Source organism: Lethenteron reissneri, chromosome 35, assembly GCF_015708825.2.
Source record: "Lethenteron reissneri isolate LAM-NWPU_2019-01 chromosome 35, ASM1570882v1, whole genome shotgun sequence".
NCBI classification, from domain to species: Eukaryota; Metazoa; Chordata; class Hyperoartia; order Petromyzontiformes; family Petromyzontidae; genus Lethenteron; species Lethenteron reissneri.
Window position 1 is genome coordinate 13,031,582 of NC_083813.1, and position 23,973 is coordinate 13,055,554.

At 56.9% G+C, this 23,973-nt stretch overlaps 2 protein-coding genes across 5 annotated transcripts in view; one reads left to right on the forward strand and one right to left on the reverse strand.

The window, feature by feature from the left end:
• PIK3R4 (phosphoinositide-3-kinase regulatory subunit 4) overlaps positions 1–8,857 on the reverse strand; it is a 30,019-nt gene extending 21,162 nt beyond the window's left edge. Inside the window, exons 1-10 of one of the 4 annotated variants that reach the window (XM_061565821.1) lie at positions 8,644–8,857; positions 6,895–7,030; positions 6,116–6,369; positions 5,364–5,728; positions 4,673–4,806; positions 2,785–2,952; positions 2,081–2,211; positions 1,253–1,533; positions 755–889; positions 22–243 (exon numbers count right to left, since the gene is read on the reverse strand). In XM_061565821.1, coding sequence (XP_061421805.1) covers positions 22–243; positions 755–889; positions 1,253–1,533; positions 2,081–2,211; positions 2,785–2,952; positions 4,673–4,806; positions 5,364–5,728; positions 6,116–6,369; positions 6,895–7,011 — 1,807 coding nt within the window. In that variant the 5' untranslated portion in view covers positions 7,012–7,030; positions 8,644–8,857. Of the gene's footprint in view, positions 1–21; positions 244–754; positions 890–1,252; positions 1,534–2,080; positions 2,212–2,784; positions 2,953–4,672; positions 4,807–5,363; positions 5,729–6,115; positions 6,370–6,894; positions 7,031–8,359 lie in introns of all 4 variants that reach the window. The other 3 variants (XM_061565820.1, XM_061565819.1, XM_061565822.1) reach the window with 3 other exon arrangements.
• Positions 8,858–12,789: 3,932 nt separating this feature from the next.
• Positions 12,790–22,655, forward strand: WFDC1 (WAP four-disulfide core domain 1). Its single transcript, XM_061565823.1, has 5 exons — positions 12,790–13,365; positions 18,238–18,430; positions 19,147–19,230; positions 20,096–20,236; positions 22,165–22,655. The coding sequence occupies exons 1-5, from the start codon at positions 13,162–13,164 to the stop codon at positions 22,182–22,184; spliced, it is 642 nt and encodes a 213-aa protein (XP_061421807.1). The 5' UTR covers positions 12,790–13,161; the 3' UTR covers positions 22,185–22,655.
• Positions 22,656–23,973: the final 1,318 nt, after the last annotated feature.

Here is a 23,973-nt window from a genome sequence, read left to right on the forward strand (position 1 = left end):
CCGGGAGGGCTCGGCGCTCACCCACGATGCTGTCGAAGAAGGCGCCGCGAAGGTGCCAGTCATTCTTGTCGTTGAGGAAGGTGATCATGTGCGAGAGCAGCACGTCGTTGGCCTTCTGGCGCCCGAAGAAGACGCAGAGGCGCGTGATGCCGCTCTCCAGCAGCGTCTGCTTCACGATGTTCTCCGGGTCGCTCAGCAGCGTCACCACCTTCTGCTGCACCATCTCCTGCAGGCCCTGCAGCTCTGGTAGGGCACGGCGAGCATGGCGCCGGCGGGTTAACCCCCGAGGGACTGGCTCGGGTCGTCGAGGCGGCGCGTTCGGCACCATCTCACCCCCTTCCACCGCCGCGTCAAATCTTTGTGCGTGATGATTTCTTTTGGCGTACAGGTGGAACAGTGAACACCTTTCAAATATCAACAGAAACATACTGCTGGATGAGGGTCTCCCCACAGCATGTGGGTCATGGGCAGTATTTGACCATACTTCACCACACTGGTCAGCACGGTTTGGTAAAGATTCAGAGCACAAATATGTCAGCGTTAAACCAATTGATTTTGCTGTACTGCCCTCTGTTGCTGCCCATCACATGGTCGCCGTAGCTCTGTGACAACCTGCTTCTGCATGACGGTTACTATCCAAAAGCACATCCCAGGCTTGAGCATGCTTAGCTTCCGTAACCCAGCGGACCCTCGGTGTAATCACAGGTAACGCAAGTGCGCCGAATTGCCTTCATTGGTGCAGCCGCGCGCTCACCTGTGTCGTAGCTCCCACGCACGTGCAGCAAGTCTTCCGGCTCATCAGCGGCGATGTCCTCCTTCTGCACGGCCTGGCCCAACTGCACCATCTCCAGGTACCGCAGCGCCGTCTCCGCGAGCACGGCGATGTTCTCTGCACGTGACGCGCGCACGGCCCCCGTTGTGTTAGGCCACAGGTTTGCTGTGCGACCCTCCACCACCCAACTCAGACAACATAATTTAATTGGCAAGTGTACAAGTGTTTCACGCACCAACTATTATTATTATTGTCAGATCACACCGGCAAGTTATAAAACAATTATCACTGCCAAATGTAGCAATCGGTTACGACTTTTTGCTTGAAAGTAATTATTTGGCCAGATTTGGCCAAAATCATTATACGGCCCCACACAAAAATCAATTATGAGTCATAACATTGGTTGCGAAAACCTACTACGGCGTTACGTAAAGTGACAACCTCTTGGACGGACGGACACACGCGCGCGCACTAACGCACCGGCGTACGCCAACCGCACCACGGTGGCGTCGTCCTGCGCCAGGTGGGCGATGCCCGGCAGGATGTATTCGGGGAAGACGTTGGCGTCGTTGCGCGGGAGCGAGTGGACGAGCGCCAGGCACGTGTTGAGCGTGCGCAGCGCCTGGGCGCGCACCCGCGGCACCGTGTCACCCGCCAGGTGCAGCACGTACGGCACCAGCCGGTCAAGGATCACCTCGGCGCTCAGCCGCCGCGCCAGCTGCCCCGTCAGCTCCAGCGCCGCGAGCTTGGCCGGGCAATGCCTGGGTTCGGTTTGCCGTTCGCAAGATTCGCAGGACATTTAGTTACCAAGTAAGGGTATCAATAATTCATTGCCAAGTCCAAGTTTATTTTTGTTGAACCAGGTGAGAACTCGAGAGACCAGCATAGTCTCAATTGCAAGAGTGACGTGGGTATTCCACTATCTAAATCAAGCGGTTCTCAACCCGCGAGGCGGCGTGCTCCTCCCTCCACGCCTTTCAGGGGGTGGGGACGCATGCTGCGGCATGGATCCCGTTCAGGAGAAAGTTTCATTGTTTGTGAGGAAAGTCAGTGAGATGTTGCGTTGACAAAACACACTCACACACAACGCGAAACAAATGCCTTACTAACTCCGCGATAACTTGGAGGCATGGACCCGTGATCTGTGTATTGTGGCCTTAATAATTCTCAGTTGTGTTTTTGTGAATGGGGTTATGGGCGTAGGGACCAGTGGTCGTGATCAGCAGGTGCCCATACCAACACGGTTGGCAAACCGCTCGCCTACTGTAACGTACAATCTCAATCGCCTGATTGAAAGGCACCACTCACCGGAGGTTTTGCAGGCACGAGGTGACAAGGGAGACGATGATGACAAGGCCCGAATCGGCACCCTCCTTCTCCTCATCTCGCTTCTCCTCGCAGCCCAGGCCGAGCAGGATCTCTGGGAGGTCCTCCTGAATCTGTTCACCGTCATCACCATCAATCATCATCATCATCACCCATTATCTACTGCTGGATGAATGTTTCCCCAAGCCGTTGCCATACAACGATCCGTCTATCTCTGCGGTGTTCATCCTCTCACATGTGTTCCCTCTTTTAGCTGACACTCCGTCGTTAGCTTCACCAACCGGCCATCGCTCCTGCTTGCGACGTGTCCTGCCCCAATCCCACTTACTTTCCTTCATAGCCACTATGAAGCGCAAGGTCTGACGTTAATCCCATAGCGTTAGCGTTGGACATCACAGGTGCGCGTGCGTAATACATTGTAAAGAACTTTCAATTACACTGTCATTTACATCTATAACAACACAATATACAGCTCTTCATCAAGCCACTGCTGGGTGATGGTCTCCCCGTGCCTTTCGACCGTGGGTGTTGTTTAACCATACTGCACCACGCTGGTCAATGCAGGTTGGTGAAGGGGGGGCCCATGACCGGTTTAGACATCGCTCGCATTCATAAACCCGATGTATGCATTTGCAGCGCGCTTCTCCCACTCTGTGGTCAGGAGTTAGAGGAGCCAGCACACGCACCTTCAGTATCTTCTCGTCGGCAGTGAGGGCAGGCTGCCCAGCAAAGCGGGACAGGTACTTCCACAGGTAGGAGTAAAAGTAGTCGGGGAAGGCGCAGCCACGCTGCAGGCTCAGGTACTCCTTGGCTGAGTGGCGCTTCGTTGGATCTCTGTCCAGCATGTGCAGCACCTGCCGTACACAAATATTCTCTTTTGGTCTTTACCCTAAAACTTCAAGCTGATCGCGCTATCAGCATCACGTCACAAAACAAAGAATCGACTTGGATCTCCAGCACAGAAGTGCAACCCTTGTGTTGCATAACAACCCACAGAAGCAGATTTCAGTGCGACCTCTGAGGCCACTGAATTCCGGTCCACACAGTAGGAGCAGCATTGACCACCTTTACCCTTGCCACCGAGTGTAATGTTTGTTACATAGCGTCAAATATAAAATTTTAATCTTAGAGATAGAAGTTAGCCACATTACATGTCGAAGCAGATTTCCTACGATATTTTTGTTTGTGTGCAGTCACTGGTGACCAGGATGAAACCATCGATTCATGACACTTGGACGCAAGCACCCGGATCCGAACCCAGGATCTCGCGGTGCCAGCTCAGCACTCTGACCTCTGAGTCACCCGCCTACCTGACCCAATCGCCGTGCTACAAACATAGCCGAGTGAGAGCCGCCCGCCGATAATACAGCGAGATTATCCGAGGCCTCCCTGGTATAGGTTATTAAATATCACCGTCTCTAAACCAAGTTTGTTTGGCAGACTTGTATTGCATACATCACTAGCACACGGCCTAATGAGGGCACGGGTTAAAACAAAGAGATCTCTATCATTAACAGTGTTGGCACGGACTGCTCGCAGAAACTTTTTTGATCAAGCTTCCGTCACGGAGACTATATTTACAACTGAAACGAGCGTCGTTTGTTTGAGCGGGGGAGAGATTTTTAGCTTCCGTTGAACATTAGTAAACTGTGGCAAGCACTGCGAGAAAATCAAGGCCCTGTTTCTCATCATTATCATCAGACATGATCTATCCACTGCTGGATGAAGACCTCAAGCCGTTGGCATCTCTCACAGTCCGAGGATGTAACATTACATGCAGGACCGGCACAGGAGGTTACTCTCGTTGCTCCATCTCCTTGGACCTCATCCTCTCGGGCGTGTTCCTCTCCTTTGGCTGCCGCTCCTTCGTTAGTCTCGGCTGGAGGCAATCATCACTTGGAGCGACGTTTCCTGCCCAAGCCCACCTACAACTTGTATACGTGCTCTCATCCACGCAGTCCTCTTTCTGTCTCTCAGTGCAATACCCAGCAAGCACCGCCGCAATTATTTGTGAACATTTCAGTTTTCGTTCCATTTCCTTTAGTGTCCGTGTTTTGGATCCGTGCTAATCACAGCAGGACGTGTGCACCGATTGAAAGTTTCTTCTTGAGGCAAAGTTGGTTTTACCCAATGCCTACTGTGTGATAATATTCATGTTTAGTTTGACATAGCGTCATCGTCCTTTGTGCAAAATGCACCTCACAGTCGCTGCAGAACCACAGACAAGCTGCAAGGCAGCAGCCTGGCGATGAATCGGCACCAACAATTGCCCAAGTTCTGTGGTCATCTATATATTAAGACGTTTTCTGCCAAGAACGAGTGTTTATACATGTGGGAGGAAACCAGAGCACCTGGAGAAAACCTACATGTGCGAGGGGACAATACTGTATCCCAAAGAGAAGGAACAGATGACATTAGTCTGCACTTTGCTATACCCCACTCTCCTGACAAGCCATGGCGTGGCACCTCGACACCCAGGGGAATGAAGTTTCACAACAGTTGCGCAATCCACCAACCCTCGCCTCAACAGTGCTGCATAATGAGGATGACCTCATCGTGAACAAGGCTACGAACCAGCTGCCGTATGTCATCGTCCTCAATCTTGCGCAGCACCGTCTGGGGGTTGAAGTCGCCTTTCCGGTACGCCAGCAGCTGGGAGAGGTCGAATGGAGGAATCCCCTCCATGAAGAGCTCCGCGATCACACAGCCTGCCAATCCCGTGCAACAAACGGTGCGTCTTCAACACCACCGCCGCCTTTTAAATAAGGAAAAGAAATCACCGTGGATTCTGTATCGCTTTCCAGCATGCGTTTGTCCTCGAAAGTATTAAATCAGTGAAACTATCAGTATCGCTAAATCCACTGCTGTACTATGCTGCCACGTCTATGGTCCCTGCCTTCATGGACCCGCTCTGACGAGCGTGGTGAGGTATGGAATGGGTTCAGAAAAGACTGCGGATCTATTTAGTATACTACGTGTCTGTATTATTGCTACCATCGTTGCCACGTATTGAGTGAGCTTTGACGGGCGTGCTGATTACAGGCCGATGCTGCTGTGCGTGTGCATGGAGGCAAGGCGGTGGTGGTGTTGGTCCACGTTTACAACGCAGAAACCGGCAGTGAGACTGGTTTCTACATGGGTGAATTCAATGAACGGGCCGCAAGTGTACCTTGCGTCGCATCGTGACGAACAACACGCACACAAACACGGCACGGCGATGGGACACCACGAGTTGCCGCGCAGCACGGTCAGCGGCCTCGCTCACCCGCAGAGAACACGTCCATGGCGTGCGTGAGCTCGCCGAGCTGGCGCTGGTTGTTGCCGGCGAGGTCCACCAGCGGCGTGTTGGCGTTCTCGCCGCCGGCCAGCTCCGACATCGCGCCTGACGCGCCGCCGTCCACGAAGCGCTCGGGCGCCAGGTAGCAGGTGCGCCGGCGCGACGTGTCGAAGAAGTAGTTGAAGTCGGCGGGGTTGTCCTCGGGCAGGTAGACGGGTTTGAAGGCGGCTGGGTCGGTGAGCAGCAGCCAGCCCCAGCTCGTCACCATCACGTTCTCCGTCTTGATGTCGCCGTGCGCCACGCCGGCCTCGCACGACTGCTGCAGCGCCGACAGCAGTTGGAATGCCAGCCACCTGGCACGGCGCGACGGAAGTTTAACTGGGCCCGTTACCGAGTTATACGTACCTCCAATCAGCCCGGTTAGCTACACTCGATGGAGCAATGAAATCAGCTTGTGTGCAGGTGGTGAGGATTGATACATCGTAGGAGTGTGAGAGATGGCAACAGTTCGGAGATGCCTTCATCCAGCAGCGGCTAAATCCTGTCCATTAATGATATTAACACGACTGTAAAAAAATTAAATGCTCCTTGGTGACGGCATCCATTTCCACAAGAGTAGAACTTTTGATAACGTTTCTTAACGGCCATTATGCCTCGATTGGTACGTTCTCCGATCCTCGCATTCCCAGCTGCGAGCGCCGCGTGCCGCCACAGCGGCAGCGGACAGCGCAACTGCTCACCTCTTCTCGACGCCGTTGAGGAAGGGCCTCGTGCTGATGCGGTCGTACAGGTTGTCGCGCACATACTGGCGGAACAGCAGGCCGGCGCGCTCCGTGAGCGCCGTGCGCTGGAAGGGCAGGCAGTTGGGGGCGACGGCAAGCCGCTGTCGCTGATCCTCCACCCTCTTCTGGAACGAGCGTAGCGGCAGCGACGGGTCGTGGATGGCGAAGACCTTCACGACCGCCAGGCCCTCCCTGTGCCGTGCGCGCGCCACCTGCCACGGCACGTTAATTACGTTTTTGATCAGTGTGCATCAACTTACAAGACATAAATGGCATTCAAATTTATGGAATAACAAAAAAGTAACCATCTCAGATTTTGCTGTTAACATAGTCATCATGACATCCAATGAGAATGAACCATGGGAAATGTTAGAAGTAAATAAAGGAGGCTGGAAAGTGGGTCTCAAGGCATATACGTGCACAACAAAAGTCATGTACAACAGGTTAATTAAACTGAAAATATCTGCCGGACAGACACAACTGGGAAGCACAGAAGAATGCGCGCACCGAGCAGTTATTGGAGGTGGACCAGCATCACTCTCCCCGTCAACAGTATCGCGCTACACAAACGAGCAAGTGAGATGCTCGGTTCCGTTCCTGAAGAAGCTCCCAGCAAGTGGGGCGATACTTCAGACAGTGCACAGAATAACGCGCGGGTATGACCTGAAAACGCATCGGAGAGAGACGTTCTTAAGCAGCGGATGTGCGAGCGGTCTGGCAACGGCCGTGGCCATCACCTTAAAGAACCTCGTGCTGCCCAGGTTCCTGTCGTACTCATACTCGGTGATGTCGGTGAAGTAGCTGTCGACCGAGAGGATCTGAGACGGTGCGATCCCTGCCAACTGATTGCCCATGGTGTCCTCCTGTGGAGAGCTGGGGAATACAAACAGCGCACGTGAATCACACCGCGCACTCGCTGCGTCACGTCACTACAGCACGGTTGTTGGTTGATATTCAAGTATAGCATAATCTTCTCCTTACAGACTGGAACAGGTAGAGTGCCTGGTTTCGTACACTGGCGGTGCAGTGGTTAGCACACCGCTCTATAACCCAGCGATCTGTATTCAGTGGCAAATGATATCTGAACCTGTGCTGAGCCATCCCTTCACCAACCTGCACTGACCAACGTGGTGAATACTGTCAATACTCAAAACCAGCGTGGCAATAGGAAGGCCTTCATCCAGCAGTGGATTGACAACGGGATATAAATTGTGTCATTATTTCCTCGGGTTTGACAAATCACCGTTCGGGCTATAACTCCCTACACTGTTTAGGGTGGCAGTAAATGTTGGCTCCATCACAACCGACTTTTACAAATATACACCAACAACACGATGTCTTCGGAAGTCACTCTTGTAGGTGAAGACGTGATCGTGAGACACGAGGTAACGACAACATTCAACTGAGTTGGTGATAACGCGTTGGCAGCGGTGCGAAAGGTTAAATAACACAATAAAAACACAACAAAAACTTAAGGCCGTGTTATCGACGGTGTTTTGGTAACAGAAGGGTTTAGAGAGAAGCACACAAGAGCCGATTAAGAGATGCGTGTTGACAGGAGGAGAAGAGTTGAATATGAGAACAGGCAGAGCCAGCGACAGCAGTGGCAGCTCCTCCATGACCCACAACGAGAACACATCACAACACGAGACGTGGCGGGAGATGATGACATGACCGGGGAAACGTGGCCTCATCACTTGAGGATCGTAGAGGACACACATTTCTACTGAGGAGTCTGGCAGAAGACGCCGCGATAGAAGGGTTAAAATGAACACACACTGACAGGGCCGTGAGACGCGCACAGTCACAAGTCATATTCTATACGGCCATGACGAGAACGTTGTAGCTGAAGGCACGACGAGGAGAGATGAACAGCAGAGCAGGAGATGCTGGGACTAGGAGGGAGACGCGGGATCCCCACGACCTGGAACTGCTCAGGCGTCGCAGGGCGACGAGAGAAGGACGACGAGACGAGAGGACGACGAGAGAAGGACGCCGCTGTAGCGACGTGGAGAGGAGCCCAGTGGAACGGGGGGGGGGCTACACACGGCCGAGGGAAGGGCCGGGGTCTTCCATCTCGTGACACAAGCGATGTCACGCGGCTTACAGCTGCTTCGTGTGTTTAGTTTGTCGTATTTCCCCCCCCACGCACCCCCGATTAGCACGGTTGGCTACGTACGGTGCGAAAGAGGTTCAACATACAAGCAACACACACGCGGCGGCGAGAGAAGAGAGCGGCGAGGCGAGGAAGGGACACGGAGTTGCTCGGGAAGAGCTGTCGCGGCCTACGCGAGCTCACAGCGGCCAGAGAAGACGCGTCCAGACTTGGTGGCAGAACAGCGGGCGGGCGGGCGGGCGGGAGACGACGAAGCGAGGGGAAGGGGGACGCCGAGAGACGCGAGGGAGGCCCGAGGGGGGAGGAGGAGGAGGCCCCGGGGCCTCCGCGAGTCGGTCTGGCCTAGGCCCGGCCTGCTGGGCGCACCGACCGTCGAGACGGCGGCGGCGGCGGCAGCAGCAGCAGCCGCCTCGGCCGCTGCCTCCCCTCGCTCCCCCTTTCCGCTTCCCCGACTCGGAGCCAAAACAAAAGAAGTCGCCGATGATGGGAAGCGAAGACGTGGAGGTGGAGCTGGAGGAGGAGGTGGTGAGAGACAGAGACGCGAACCCTGGAACCAAAACAGAGCGCCCGGCCCTTGACCCCTGACCCCCACCCCGGCGCCTCCACATTCCCCAGCGCGGACACGCGGGGCGCCCCGCGCGCGATTGGAAAGCGCAGTCCGGATAGGCGCGGGGTGCGACCCGGCCGGGAGACCCGGGACGGACCGAGACATTAATATTTTATTTAATTTTTTAAGTCTTCATCACCATCATCTTTTCATCTTCTGTAACGGAAGACGAAAGACACGAGCCACAGCCGTGCAAAAGTAGCCATGCAACCCAGTCTCTGGACTGGATGTTAAACCCGCTGTGGTCTGCGCTCCTGCAGCAGAGGAGAGGGCACAGCGACACGACAACACCAACTCCATCTCTCTCTCTGGCTGCCGAGGCCATCTCGCCGTGGGCAGCAGCAGCAGCAGGACCTCGGCATCGAGCTCCTGAACCACGTTGCCAAACGCACGAATACAATGAAATCAGCCATGGTCAGTCTACCGCTGGATGAGCCGTCGCCACCACTCACGGTCCTGCGAAACGCCCATCCATCCAGCCAGCACCTGCAACACGTTGAAGTGACTTCAACACATTGAAGTAGCTTCAACATTGAAGTGGCTTCACTCGCTCCATCTCCTGAGTGGATGCCCCCCCGCTCCCCAACGAGTCAGCGTCAGGAGGCGTTCTCCCAGAAGTGAATTGACAAACCAGGCTGTACACGTTTTTACATCATAATAATAATGCCGTGTAAGTGGCATAGAAGTACGGTACAACAATGCGTTTATGCACTTCTGCCTGCTGCCTACCCATGACTCTGCTCTTGTACGGTGGTGGACTGGTGGTGGTGGACTGGTGGTGGTGGACTGGTGGTGGTGGACTGGTGGTGGTGGTAGTCACCCACTGAAGCTCCGTCCACACTCGCCCTGCAGGGTGCGTCCCTGGCGAATTTCTCGAATGCTGTTGGTCGAGATGATTGTCACGGAGCCACAGGAGAGCGATGTTGGTCGGGGGATTGTTACGGAGCCACAGGACAGCGATGGTGGTTGAGGTGGTTGTCACCGAGCCACAGGACAGCGATGCAATCGGCTCGAGTGCAGGGGTTGCGTGGATTGTCATTCCACCCCGGGATCGTGAGAGGTGGCGGCGACGGCTTCGGGGGGGAGGAAGTTCGTTTTTTTAATCCAGCAGTGGAATTGAGCACGGCTGATTGATGTTGAGTGGAATTTCGAGGACTGTACGTGTACTCAGGGCCGGATTAAGGCACGTGGGGGCTTTAGGGGCTGCAGCCCAGGGGCCTCCGCCAGCTGGAGGGCCTCCAGAGATGAAGTGAAAAGTTATTTCATTTTGTGAATGTCGAATTTTACTTGTTGTTAGCCTTGTAAAAATACAATTCTATTTTTATTTCACTTTGTTTTCCTTTTGAAAATATTACTGGGGGCCTCACAGTACTTGTAGCCCAGGAGCCTACACAATCTCAGTCCGGCCCTGCGTGTACCCCGAGCTTGCTTGTTCGTCTGAGCTTCGCGCGTGATTGCACGCCATGGACACAAATTGGCCCGACGAAGCGTGCCGGCTGACGGGGAAGTTAAAATGCATCGTGTGTGGACATTCATCCCAGAGGATCTCGGGTGGGCACACGGACAATGGCACTGCGACACTAAACTAAACTTTTATTTTTATTTACCAGGTCAGGTTTACTGAGCTGCCGTATATAGCTCTTTTTCAGAAGCGACCTGGACACAAATGATAGCTCAACAAAGTGGCTCATCGTGTGGAAATGTATAGCAGCCAAATGCTCTAAACGCGTGTTTATAAATGTGAAGGGAAAACCGGAGGACCCGGGGGAAAATCCACAGAACCACGGGGAGAACATGCAAACTCCAAATATACAGCAGGCGTCGGGGTCGGGAACGAAGCCACGACCTCCTGTGTACCAGGCGAGGATAGTTGACTTCTCGCCACCGTGATACAAAGCAAGCAGTCCGCTGTTTCCTGCTGCGCACAGTGAAGTTGCTGGCTAACTTGGGAGGCCCGATGCAGACAGCGTTTTATGAGCTCCCTTTCAATGCAATAACTCCAAGAAGGAGATGACGACACGTGGAGACAAAGCGATGGGGACTGTAGCGAGACGCCATGAATGCGGACCCAGGGTAGAGAGGGCTAATGCGACGAGAGAAGAGTTGGAATATGAATTAGTTGTTAATGTGAATTGGCTTGCTATGTTTATCAAGGTCTGAATTCGAGATGCTAATTTGGTGAACCACTGCCATTTCTATGAATGCGGGGCTCCTTGAGCAATGTTGAGACTCTCCACTGTTGCTTAGTTTGCTTATTCCATGCGCCACCGCCGGATATAAATGCACTTATTATACGTCTTATTGTTTTCTTGCAGTAATTGCCGCTATTACATCTGGAGTGTGACCTTCCCGCATTCCCACATTGATTCAATTACTCGACCCGAGAGAGTGGTGGGAGGGGCTGTTGCCCTAACTTCCCTACTTCTGCAGAGTCTGGAGAGAAGCAGTGGGGCCCCAATAACCCTTCATCATCATAGTCATCATCATCAATCTCCTGTATAACCATCTACGCGTTCATTGAGACGCAATGTCCTCTGCAATAGAGCCATTAACAGCCATGGCCCATCCACTGCTGGATGAAGGCCTCCCCCCAAGCAGCCTCCAACACGTCTCTGCGAATCAAAGTCCTCAAATTGCGTCAGTCATCGGTGGTGACGAGGGGAGGGGTGGTCATTTGACCATCCTTCACCATGATAGTGTAAGACCATGATAGTGTAAGACCATGATAGTGTAAGACCATGATAGTGTAAGACGCTGGAATGAACACCAAATTGGCGTGCCATGTTTTTATTTAGCCTCAACGGTGGTTCTAATGACACCACTGGTCACTGGCGCCGCGGCGAGGTCTCGATGGCCCTGCAGGTCCAATTCATTAAATGCCCCCCCCCGCTCCCATACAGAATCGCCGCCCCTCCCCCTTTCCCGGCGCGCCGGCCCCTCCAGCCCGCAGGCTCCGGTGCAATCGCAGCACCTGCACCCTCAGTGGTGAGGGTGGGTGATGGGGTGGGGGGTGATAAGGTGGGTTTTGCGAGAGGGGGGTGATGGGGGGTAGCGGTAATGGGGGGCGTGGGGAGGGGTTCCTTGGCCGAGGGGAGAGCGGGGAAACGTGATGCTGTTTGTGTGGAGAAGGTGAGAGCCGCGCCGCGTGTACGGGAGCTGTCTCTTGAGGAGTGGTGAACGGCACGGGTCATAGGCTGCACGGGTCAAGGGTGGAACGGGTCATGGGTGGCACGGGTCATGGGTGGCACGGGTCATGGGCGGCACGGATCATGATTGGAACGGGTCATGGGTGGCACGGGTCATGGGTGGCACGGGTCATGAGTGGAACGGGTCATGGGTGGCACGGGTCATGTGTAGCACGGGTCATGGGTGGCACGGGTCATGGGCGGCACGGATCATGATTGGAACGGGTCATGGGTGGCACGGGTCATGGGTGGCACGGGTCATGAGTGGAACGGGTCATGGGTGGCACGGGTCATGTGTAGCACGGGTCATGGGTGGCACGGGTCATGAGTGGAACGGGTCATGGGCGGCACGGGTCATGGGCGGCACGGGTCATGGGCGGCACGGGACACCGAGGAGGGCACCGTAACTCACGCGCCATCGCGTGAGTTACGGTGGCCACGCCGCGGGGTATAAGCGGAGCGGACAACTCCGGCGCCAGAGTGAAATTACACACGCGACGAAGTGCTTCGGCAAGGGCACCCCGACACAAATACATCCCACCACCACCTCCACCACTCCCAAGCCTCCCCCGCCACCACCAGCAGCCTCCTCCATCTCTGCCAGCCTCCTTCATCACCCTCCACCCTCCACCACCACCAGCAGCCTCCACCGCGCTCCCCGCTCCCCCCTGTCCCTCTCTTACCCCGCCTCGTGCCGCGATTTCCCCGAGAGATAGCCCCCCCCTCTATTCCCGACCCGCCTCCTCTCTCCACCTCCCCCGCCCCCTCCCGGCGGTCGCACCGCACCGCGTGTGCCATCCCGACCCGTTGCGTCCCAGCCGGTGCCTCCAACCCGCCCGCCTCGCGCAGCGCGTCCGCGGTGGTGGTGGTGGTGCCGACCCGTGCTTGTGGCTCAACCGCGTGTCTCATTCACCGGATCTCGCCGACCAGGTCGAGGATTTCCGTTCCGTCTGGACGTGTCCTCCCCGTCTCCTCATCCCATCATCATCATCAATGGTCAACGTGGTGTGACGAGCGCAACACGGATCCCAGCCCTCGTCTCATCCTCTTCCTCACACATCAACTCCTCACCGCCGGGAAGACCCCGCGTGGATGAATGGCGATGTCCGTAGCTTCAGCTATAAGCGGCCGCTATCACCACCACCACCACCACGGCTGCCTCCCCATGCTGCTGCTGCTGGTGGTGCTTCTGCTGCCTCCCGGCGTCCGGCTGCACCCCGGGGTGCTGCAAGCGGGGACGCGGGACGCCCCCAAGGGCGCCCTGCACCTCCGCGTGGTCGACCGAGCCGGCCCCGCAGACGTGAGTGCCGCTTGCGCTTTTGTTGTTACGGGCAAACTCATCGCCAGGTGTTATAGGCTTGGGCTGCGGGTGGTCAGGAGACGTGCAGCCAGTGGATTCTTGAATCGATCTGTGCGCCGTGACAAGGGCTTCGGTTTCCTCCACGCGAAGCCAAAGTCTCATCGGTGTGATTGGCAGCACATGCCTCGAGTACTACTGTGTAGAAGGTGGCAGGACCCTCCTGAAAAGGAGTCTTGAGGATCAGCCGAGGATCAGCCGAGGCTTTTCGCACAGGTAAGCGCAGGGCACGGTTGGCTACGCACGACGCCAAATAAGTTCAACATACACGTGCACACTTTCAATGAGACGCATCGCGATGAACGTGATGTTGTCCCAGATCAGTTTACCTCAATGTGCTCCCGATGGACCCTAGTGTAGTACAACTCTGCCCCGTTGTCACGAATCCACTGCTGGATGAGGGCCTCCTCCCCCCGAGGGGGCGATTTGGCTATTCTTCGCCGGGTGGGCACAGGCGGACAGGAGCAGACGCGAATGCGCAGGAGCACAGTGCGACAATGGAGTTTGCTCCACTGCCCTCTGCTGCTCCATCGTAGCCCCACAGCCGCTCTTCATGTATACAGTCTATATTGCATACAGTCTATATTGCATACAGTCTATATTGCATACAGTCTATATCGCAGTGAGTGCATATACTACTGCAGTGTAAGTGCTGCACAGGGGCCATCGAGGCAGTCTCTGGTGGTCGTCTCAGCCCCGCCCCGGGCCCCTTCACGCACGGCCCGTGACCGCTCGCCCCTCCGGGGCCCCACGAACCGGTCTGTCCGCCCTGCCCAGGGGGCCCCTCTCACTCCGCCTGCAGTCCTCGCGAGAGAAGCGGGACCCGCCAGGGTGCAGGCGCTCCCTCCAATCTTCCCTCGACACGCGCTCGTCTCCCGTCGCTAGCTCCTTCCCTCCTAATCTGGGTCCTTCCCTCTTTGGACCTTCCCTTCCATCTCTAGACCATCCCCTCCTCTAAACTATTCCTTTCCTTCTAGACCATTCACCCTCTCACAGCACATCCCTTCCCTGTCTCACTCTCCAAACCCGCCCTTCGCGTGGCTTTTCTACCCTTAATAATCCCCCCCCCCCTCCCCACGCGAAACTCCTCTGTGAGCTCATCTCGCGACTTTCCCGACGGACCCTAGAGCCCAACCAACTCGTCGGCGAGCCCAGAGGTTCTTCTCGCGGGGATTCCCCGCGGCCGCTGGGAGGGAGCAGCGCAGGCGACCCGGGAAACAGCTCGGCACCCGGCACACCACATCCATTCATACTCGCTATGGCAGCGGCTGCTACTATAGCAGCCCAGCAACCCTGAACAGGACCCTGCTGAAAAGGAGCCTCGTTACTCAGTCCGAGGCCCGTTCCCGGGTGTAGTTTAAGAAATGATGAAGGGCGCTCTGTGACCACTATCATCATTTGGGATCGTAAATTAAGGGGGCTTCAAAGGGAGTTCGGTATTTCGAGGCTTATTTACATATTTGCTGGCTGCAGAGCCACGACCAGATGCCCCCCCCCCCATCGCCCCCCCCCCCCCCCCCGCAGGGCCGCCTGGCCTGCGCTTCTATAAACACTGGCGGCCGATTCGTTACACAAAGACGGTCAACAAATAAATAGAGATGACAGGAGTGCCCTGCCAAAGAACGGGCACGCGTTCCAGAGGACCGCAGAGGAGGGATACGGAGCGGTTAAACATCAGGTCGCGTGAAAACCAGGCTCCAGGTGGATTGTTCCATCGCCTTGAGGAAGCCTTCATCCAGCAGCGGATCATGGATTGCCGATAGTGGTGATTATGATGACATAACAGAACTGTTGAGGCACATGCAGGTCGGTGCCGGTTGGTGAGGGAGAGGAGTTCAGGCCCGATGCAGATATCACTCACTGGCCCTGGCTGAGGATCTGGCTCAGGTGGCCGGGTTACAGCTCGATGCGCTAACCGCTGCGCCACCGCCCCACCCTGCCTCGCACACAGGGGGGGGCTTTCAACACAAAGCAAGCTTTGTCAGCAAGAACCTTCTGGGAACCTTCTGAGAATGCCACATTCTCAGCATATTTAGCAGGACACTTTTACCAAAGGGTATTTTTGTTTTGGTTCTCCAACTTTGTCTCAACGTTCATATGAATTAAAGACGCATGTTTTGTCCATGACTTTACACGCTTTACCTCCTCCTCCTTAATGCTTATCCAACATTCAGAGTCTTCAGACAATAACTCAGACAAAAGCTCCATTTGTTCAATCCTTCTCAACGCATTCGGCCAGAGGTCATGACCTACGGGTCACGGCCAGAAGGTTGCTACCTCAAGGCTGCGACCTCCAGGTCACTGCAAGGAGGCCACCGCTTCAAGGGCACATCGAGAGGTCACTACATGAAGGTGCACGTACAGCGTTCAAGGCCACGATAGAAAGTCACGAAGCCAAGACCACGAGCGGTGGAGATCAAAGATATAGGCCATGACGTCAACACAGAGGTCACAGCCACGACGACCCGGACAAGGGTCACGGTTAGAGGCGACGGCGTGACGAGCAGGCGGGAGTCTCGCCCCGTGTCTCCCACGAAACGCGGGCGTGAATCGTCAGTGGGAAGTCGTATTGTTCACACGCCACTGCTAGGAGCCATCAATATCATCACTCGACACCACCACTCGACACCACCAGTCCACCACTCAACAACACCACCATTCAACACCATCACTCAACACCACCACTCAACACCAACACCAACACCACTAAACACCACCACTCAACACCACCACTCAACACCACTAAACACCACCACTCCACACCACCACTCAACACCACTCAACACCACCACTCCCATCCCACCGGAGGCTCCTGCAATTCGCCCCCGTGCCGCCTTCGTTGTGGTGGCCCCGCAGAGCCGTGAGGACCTCTCTGAGACCATCATTGTTGCAGAGCTTTACAGTTCAGTCCAGCGGCTGCCCTGGTTAATACTGTGGTGGTGATGTTGGTGATGGTGGTTATTAAAGTTCCCGTGACGTGATTGGAAGAGTAGGCCATTGTGCGTAGAAAAACCTGACACAGCAACTTGCTAAGTTGGACGAGACAAAGCAGCTCATTGCTGCCCACTGCGAAACTTGGCAGGATCCTCGTGAGCACGAGTCACGAGACTCGGTGAAGGCGTCGCAGCCTAAACGAGAGAGTCAGAAATAGAATAAGGAAACTGACATCGGGCGCTGGCCACTGGCGCCCTCTGCTGTTTGGCTTGGCGAAGCGACGAGGCCTGATGACGATGACGAGTGGGACGCGTGGAGTGGGATTATTAATTCGTTTGTTTTCCTTTCCCCGCACCTCCGATTAGCGCGATTATCACGGTTGGCTAGGTACGGTGCGAAAGAAGTTCAACGTGCATTACATTGAGGACCTGAAACTAACACCCCTCAGGGTGCTTCGCCTGTTGATACAACTCCTGGGGACTTCAACAAAACGCGCAGAGGCGCAGGGAGCAGGGGCACAGCCTGCTGCCACTCCACTGCTGGATGAGGCCTCGCAATGCCGTGTGGGTCACATTAGGGTGGGGTTGTTAATCGCCCACACTTCATTACGCTGGCCACGGTAGGTGAGTAGACAAAAGGAAATCACATGGACACTCATTCCGATTTTAATTTCAACTCGTAACGCGGCGCCGCCCGCGCTCGTCGAGAGAGGAACCACAGGCGAGGAACAGCGGGAAGGCGGCGGCAGCAGCAGCAGCTGCAGCAGCAGCAGCCAGCCGGCGGTGAGGAGCCGGCGCTGACAACAATTGCCCCGGCTCTGCGGTTCTCTACATGCGAAGGTGTCATCGGCCAATCAACGACGGAGTGTTTACATGCGGGAGGAAACCTAAGCACCCGGAGAAGACCTACGCGCGCGAGGGGACCAATGCAATCTCCGTACAGACGGAAACAGATGGCTGCTAGTCCGCTTGCTGTGACAGCCTTCTCCTTGCGAGCCAGGCTCCACCTCCTCTACGCCCACGGTGAAGCGAGGCCTCCGCAGACATTTGTGTGCGGTGATCCACCAACGCTCGGTGCTGCTGACTCCACGGCGCTGGATCACAGGCAGCAGCTGCAGCAGCAGCAGCAGCGTAGCCCCCACCGCCACCACCCGGCTCCTTGTCGTGAAACATTTGTTGAGAGTTTGCTTCACGTTGGCCATGGCGTGACCCCCACCACCGTTATTCATGCACGACCCCGCGGACAACCCCAACCCCGTGTGCTCCCTGCCCCTTCCCCCCGTGTGCTCCCCCGCGTGTGCTCCCTGCCCCTTCCCCCCCCGTGTGCCCCTCCCCCCCGTGTGCCCCTCCCCCCCGTGTGCTCCCTGCCCCTTCCCCCCGTGTGCTCCCCCGCTTGTGCTCCCTGCCCCTTCCCCCCCCGTGTGCCCCTCCCCCCCGTGTGCCCCCCCGTGTGCCCCCCCCGTGTGCCCCCCCTCCGTGTGCCCCCCCTCCGTGTGCCCCCCCCCTCCGTGTCCCCCCCCCCCGTGTGCCCCCCCCCGTGTGCCCCCTGCCCCCCCGTGTGCCCCCCCTCCGTGTGCCCCCCTCCGTGTGCCCCCCCCCGTGTGCCCCCCCCCGTGTGCCCCCCCCCGTGTGCCCCCCCCCTCCGTGTCCCCCCCCCCCGTGTGCCCCCCCCCGTGTGCCCCCTGCCCCCCGTGTGCCCCCCCCGTGTGCCCCCCCCCGTGTGCCCCCCCCCGTGTGCCCCCCCTCCCCGTGTGCCCCCCCCTGCCCCGTGTGCCCCCCCCGTGTGCCCCCCCCCCCTCCGTGTGCCCCCCCCCCCGTGTGCCCCCCTGCCCCGTGTGCCCGTCCCGCGCGCCCCCGCCCCCCCGTGTCGTTGCCCGCACAGGGCCAGGACTACGAGGCGGAGGCGCCGGAGCAGCAGCAGCGCAGCGACCGCTGCCCCCCGCCGCCGCAGAGCCTCCCGGAGCGCGCCTGCGAGGTGGCGACCTGCCGCGCCAACTCCGAGTGCGGGCAGGCGAAGCGCTGCTGCTACAACGGCTGCAGCTACGCCTGCCTCGAGCCCGTGCCGCCACCCCCAGGTGACCCCCCCACCCTACCCCCCCCCCCCGCCCCCACCCTACATCCCCCCCGCCCCCACCCTACATCCCCCCCGCCCCCACCCTCCATCCCCCCCGCCCCCACGGTACATCCTCCCCGCCCTCCATCCCCCCTGCCCCCACCCTACATCCCCCGCGGCGGCGGCGAGGGGGCTCGATGCGCGGACCCTGCCGCCTGGTGATGGTAAAGGGGCAGCCCCTGCAATCGCTCTCGCGCAGGCCACTGCCGGGGGAAGTGGCCCTCGCGAGAGGTGTCTCTGCAGAGCTGCCCCTCTTGACTGGCTGGGAGTGCCCACGCCTGACCCCACCACACGTGACTTGGCCGCCGACTCACTGTGGTGCCGGGTGGACAGAGGCAAGGGGATTTAAGACACGTGACAGCTGTTGGGATGATGCAATCGAACCCGTGGCCTCCGGATTGCAAGCTTCAGTGTGCTAAGAGTTATACCGCGTCTCTGATACGGTATGATACAATACCATACGATCGGGGTATCAATTTAGCCGGATCTCTCCGAGTCAGCAACCCGGCACACCACATCCAGTATACCCCCCTCTCCGCTACGGCAGTGGCTACTGCTCGTTACCTGCCACCTACTCCAGCCTCCCAGAGATCAGTGAGAAATGAAGCGCAGTGGGTAAGCCCCACGACCTGCTGCCGCGCGCTGAGTTCGAGTCCGGCGCGTGACGTTGTGTCCCAGTGCTGGACTGGCTCGTGCAGCCGAAGCCGCGCTGGCTGGGAGGCAACGGCTGGCTGCTGGACGGGCCCGAGGAGGTGCTCCCAGGTGAGAGCGCTCTGCTGCAGAGGGCCCCGCGCCGCTCACAGGTTGCAGCGCCACCGCGCTGCCACCACCCAGATTCACGGGCTAAATGGGGGGTCCCGAGTGCGGTGAGTTGATGGGCTTAGCCTAGTTGCCAATGACTGCGCGCACAAACATAGCCAAGACGTTACATTCGTTTTTGAACTTAATGTTGGCCAAGTTGTAGCTCTGAGGATGAACAGAACGCCATGCGACAACCCCTACTCCCGGTGGCAGTGGCGGTGGGTACCTACTCTTGCTGTGACGAACAAAGATCCATTTAAGAAGTGATCCCAGAGGAAGTTCGAGTGTGCAGGCGGTGCAACTGCGACGGGGACCACAGGCCAGAAGGCACCCGGGCACCGGCCTACGAATTGATTTTCGACTAAATCTGCAGTCACTTGCACCAGGGCTCATTCCAATTACGCGACGCCAGATGTTGGCAGATTCGTGCCAAAGATCGAAGGTTCACAACACGCGAATCAGACCCCTAACGAGACGCGCAGCGAATGAATGTTCGTCTCCCGGGGACTTCGTCAAGGCCTACTGAGGAGGTGCGCTTGACGTGTGTGGGATATGTAGGTTGTGTGGGTTGTAAGGGGTGTGTGGGGTGTATGGGGTGTGTGTAGGGTGTGTGAGGTGTGTAGAGTGTGTGGGGTGTGTGGGGTGTGTGTAGAGTGTGTGGGGTGTGTGTAGGGTGTGTGAGGTGTGTAGAGTGTGTGGGGTGTATGGGGTGTATGGAGTGTGTAGAGTGTGTGGGGTGTGTGTGTGGTGTGCGTGATGCGTGGGGTGTGTGTGTGTGTGGTGTGTGTGTGTGTGATGCGTGGTGTGTGTGTGTTGTGCGGCACAGCGGAGGCGTGCAGCACCACGGAGGATGGCGACGTGCCGCTGCAGTGCCCCACGGGCTACGAGTGCCACATCATCCGCGCGGGCAACCCGGCCCTCGGACTGCCCAACCGCGGGCAGTGCGTGAAGCAGCGCGAGCACGCAGGTAACGCACGCAGGTCACGCACTCCAGGTCACGCACTCCAGGTCACGCACGCAGGTCACGCCTCCAGGTCACGCACTCCAGGTCACGCACTCCAGGTCACGCACTCCAGGTCACGCACGCAGGTCACGCACTCCAGGTCACGCACTCCAGGTCATGCACTCCAGGTCACGCACTCCAGGTCACGCACTCCAGGTAACACACGCAGGTCACGCCTTCAGGTCACGCCTTCAGGTCACGCCTTCAGGTCACGCCTTCAGGTCACGCCTTCAGGTCACGCCTTCAGGTAACGCCTTCAGGTCACGCCTTCAGGTCACGCCTCCAGGTCACGCCTTCAGGTCACGCCTCCAGGTCACGCCTTCAGGTCACGCCTTCAGGTAACGCCTCCAGGTCACGCCTTCAGGTAACGCCTTCAGGTAACGCCTTCAGGTAACGCCTCCAGGTCACGCCTTCAGGTAACGCCTTCAGGTAACGCCTTCAGGTCACGCCTTCAGGTCACGCCTTCAGGTCACGCCTTCAGGTCACGCCTCCAGGTCACGCCTTCAGGTCACGCCTCCAGGTCACGCCTTCAGGTCACGCCTCCAGGTCACGCCTTCAGGTAACGCCTTCAGGTCACGCCTCCAGGTCACGCCTTCAGGTCACGCCTTCAGGTCACGCCTCCAGGTAACACACGCAGGTCACGCCTTCAGGTCACGCCTTCAGGTCACGCCTTCAGGTCACACACGCAGGTCACGCCTTCAGGTCACGCCTTCAGGTCACGCCTTCAGGTCACACACGCAGGTCACGCCTTCAGGTCACGCCTCCAGGTAACACACGCAGGTCACGCCTTCAGGTCACGCCTTCAGGTCACGCCTTCAGGTCACACACGCAGGTCACGCCTTCAGGTCACGCCTTCAGGTCACGCACGCAGGTCACGCCTTCAGGTCACGCCTTCAGGTCACGCACGCAGGTCACGCCTTCAGGTCACGCCTCCAGGTCACGCACTCCAGGTAACGCCTCTAGGTCACGCCCGCGCCGTCACCGGGGCCCGCGGTGCACGGCGTTTTACGGCATCAGAGGCAGAGTGTGAGATCGGTTTAAGATACGATTTTATGTAACTACGAGTAGATATGAGAGATACGACGACATAATGTGTTGATGAAGTGACGATCGTGGCAATGTGTGTTTTACACACGCCACCAGGTACTGAGTCCACTGGTATTTTGGTCGTAAGCAGTTCGGGACTTGAATTTGGGTCGCTGGGTTCGTAGCGCAGTGAGCCACTGCCCCCCCACACAGAGACATTCACACTGAAGTGCTCAGAGCCATAAAGGTGCCATGGTGGCGAGATGTGGACTACCTCGGCTGGGTATACAGGAGGCCGTGGGTTCGATCCCGACCCTGATGCCTGCTGTATGTTTGGAGTTTGCATCTTCTCCTCGTGGTCGTGTGGATTATTTTTCCCGATCTTCATGTTTTTCCCTGCGCATTTCGAAATATCCATTTAGAGTATTTGGCTGCTATAAATTTCCACATGATGATAAGCCACTTCGTTGAGCTATCATTTGTGGCCAGGTCACTTCTGAAAAAGAGCTCTACAGCTCAGTGGTCCCTACCTGGTGAAATAAAAAAAATAGTTTCGTTGAAGACAACGACCCACGAGGTCGCGCCGCGAGCGCCTGCAGTTCCCCGGCCTCGCCACGAGGTGGCACCGCAGGACCACCACGGGCTCCGAGAAGTGCCACTCACTCTCATCGAACCCACTGCTGCATGCGGGGCATCCACACGCCGTGGGGGCTGTGGGGGCCGTGGAGGCTACTTGAGCACAACCCGATGGTCAGTACGAGTTGGTGGAGGCACATGGGTCGACTCGGCCTCAAATGAGTACCTGGTGCGGTGTGTCAACATCGACACTCCACCCACCGCCTCGTGTCCCGTGGGGTCCTTCACAGGTTCTCGCGAGGGTTGGTGAATCTTCACGAATCTGGACTTGCGGTGAGTCTAACACGTCGGCTTGGTGAAGAAGGGGGCCACCTGGGACCGGGTCCGATTGTTCACTCGCCACCCACGTGAGCCCTGGCGGCGGATCGAACTCGGGCCGGCGGGTCCGCAGCTCCGTGCGCTCACGCCGCTGGACTCCCTCGTGCACAGTCCCACGGGGCGCTGCTGTTTCTCCTGCTGCTTCTCCTGCTGCTCCTCCTCCTGCTGCTGCTGCTGGGGGAAGCCTTCGCGGACGCGTCGAGGTTCGTCAGATCTCCGGTGGCGGAGCCTCTGACACGTTGTTGAGGCACGAGTTCAGGAGAGACCCCACGGACGCCTGCTGTTTAGCACGTGGGTGGAGTTGCCATTAATGTTTGAACGTGTTAACCTCAATTATGTCATCACTTTACATGCTAATGTGTATGTGAGTAATTTAAAATACGCAATTAAATTCCTTGCATAACGGCGCGTCACCTCCCTCGTATTTTGAGCCAGATCGCAGCTCCCAACGAGGCCCGGACATCATCACACGAGACTCCTAAAGGGGGGTTCAGCACAACTGCCACCAAATGATTGATTGTGAAGCCGAGGCTTCGCGATTCAAAAACACGGGGATTCATTTCTCACCGGATGTTTTTCGGGTCACTTGTCGACTGGATTGGACACGTGACTAGAAAGCGAAATCCCCAGCGAGAGGACCCCACTCGTGGGTTTGATGTTACACGCGGGCTGTCCTATCCGTTCGCGTTTGCCCCACGAATATGTACCGACATTGATAGATACTGTTCAACACAATTGATGTATCCAACCTACCACGACTATTACACAAAGACAAAGATCCCCCGTATAGCCTTAACAGACTGTTGGGGCAAGTGCTGTTAGAGAGCACCTATGAAGGCCGGCACAGCACGCGAGGGAGTGGGTGGCCAACACAACGCCCGGCCGCCTTTGTCTCCCCAGTGACGATGTTTACACATCGCACCAGGTAGTCATTTGAGGCTGAGTCAACCTAGGGGATGGCTCAGGATCGGTTCAAATAATCGTCCCTGGTGTTCGCCGTGAGCGGGAACCCGGGTGGCCAGGTTCGCAGCACAGCGTGCTAACCGCACACGACCGCTCCCCAAGTGATGCACACAGCTGCGCTCTCCTATCACGGCGTGGCGGTGTAGGCACCTGGGCGATGCTGCGTATACACGAACACACACACGTATACACGAACACACACACACGTATACACGAACACACACACACGTATACACTAACACACACACACGTATACACTAACACACACGTATACACGAACACACACACACGTATACACTAACACACACACACGTATACACGAACACACACACACGTATACACTAACACACACACACGTATACACTAACACACACACACGTATACACTAACACACACACACGTATACACTAACACACACGTATACACGAACACACACACGTATACACTAACACACACACGTATACACTAACACACACACGTATACACTAACACACACACACGTATACACTAACACACACACACGTATACACTAACACACACACGTATACACTAACACACACACACGTATACACTAACACACACACGTATACACTAACACACACACGTATACACGAACACACACACACGTATACACTAACACACACACGTATACACTAACACACACACGTATACACTAACACACACACACGTATACACTAACACACACACGTATACACGAACACACACACGTATACACTAACACACACACGTATACACTA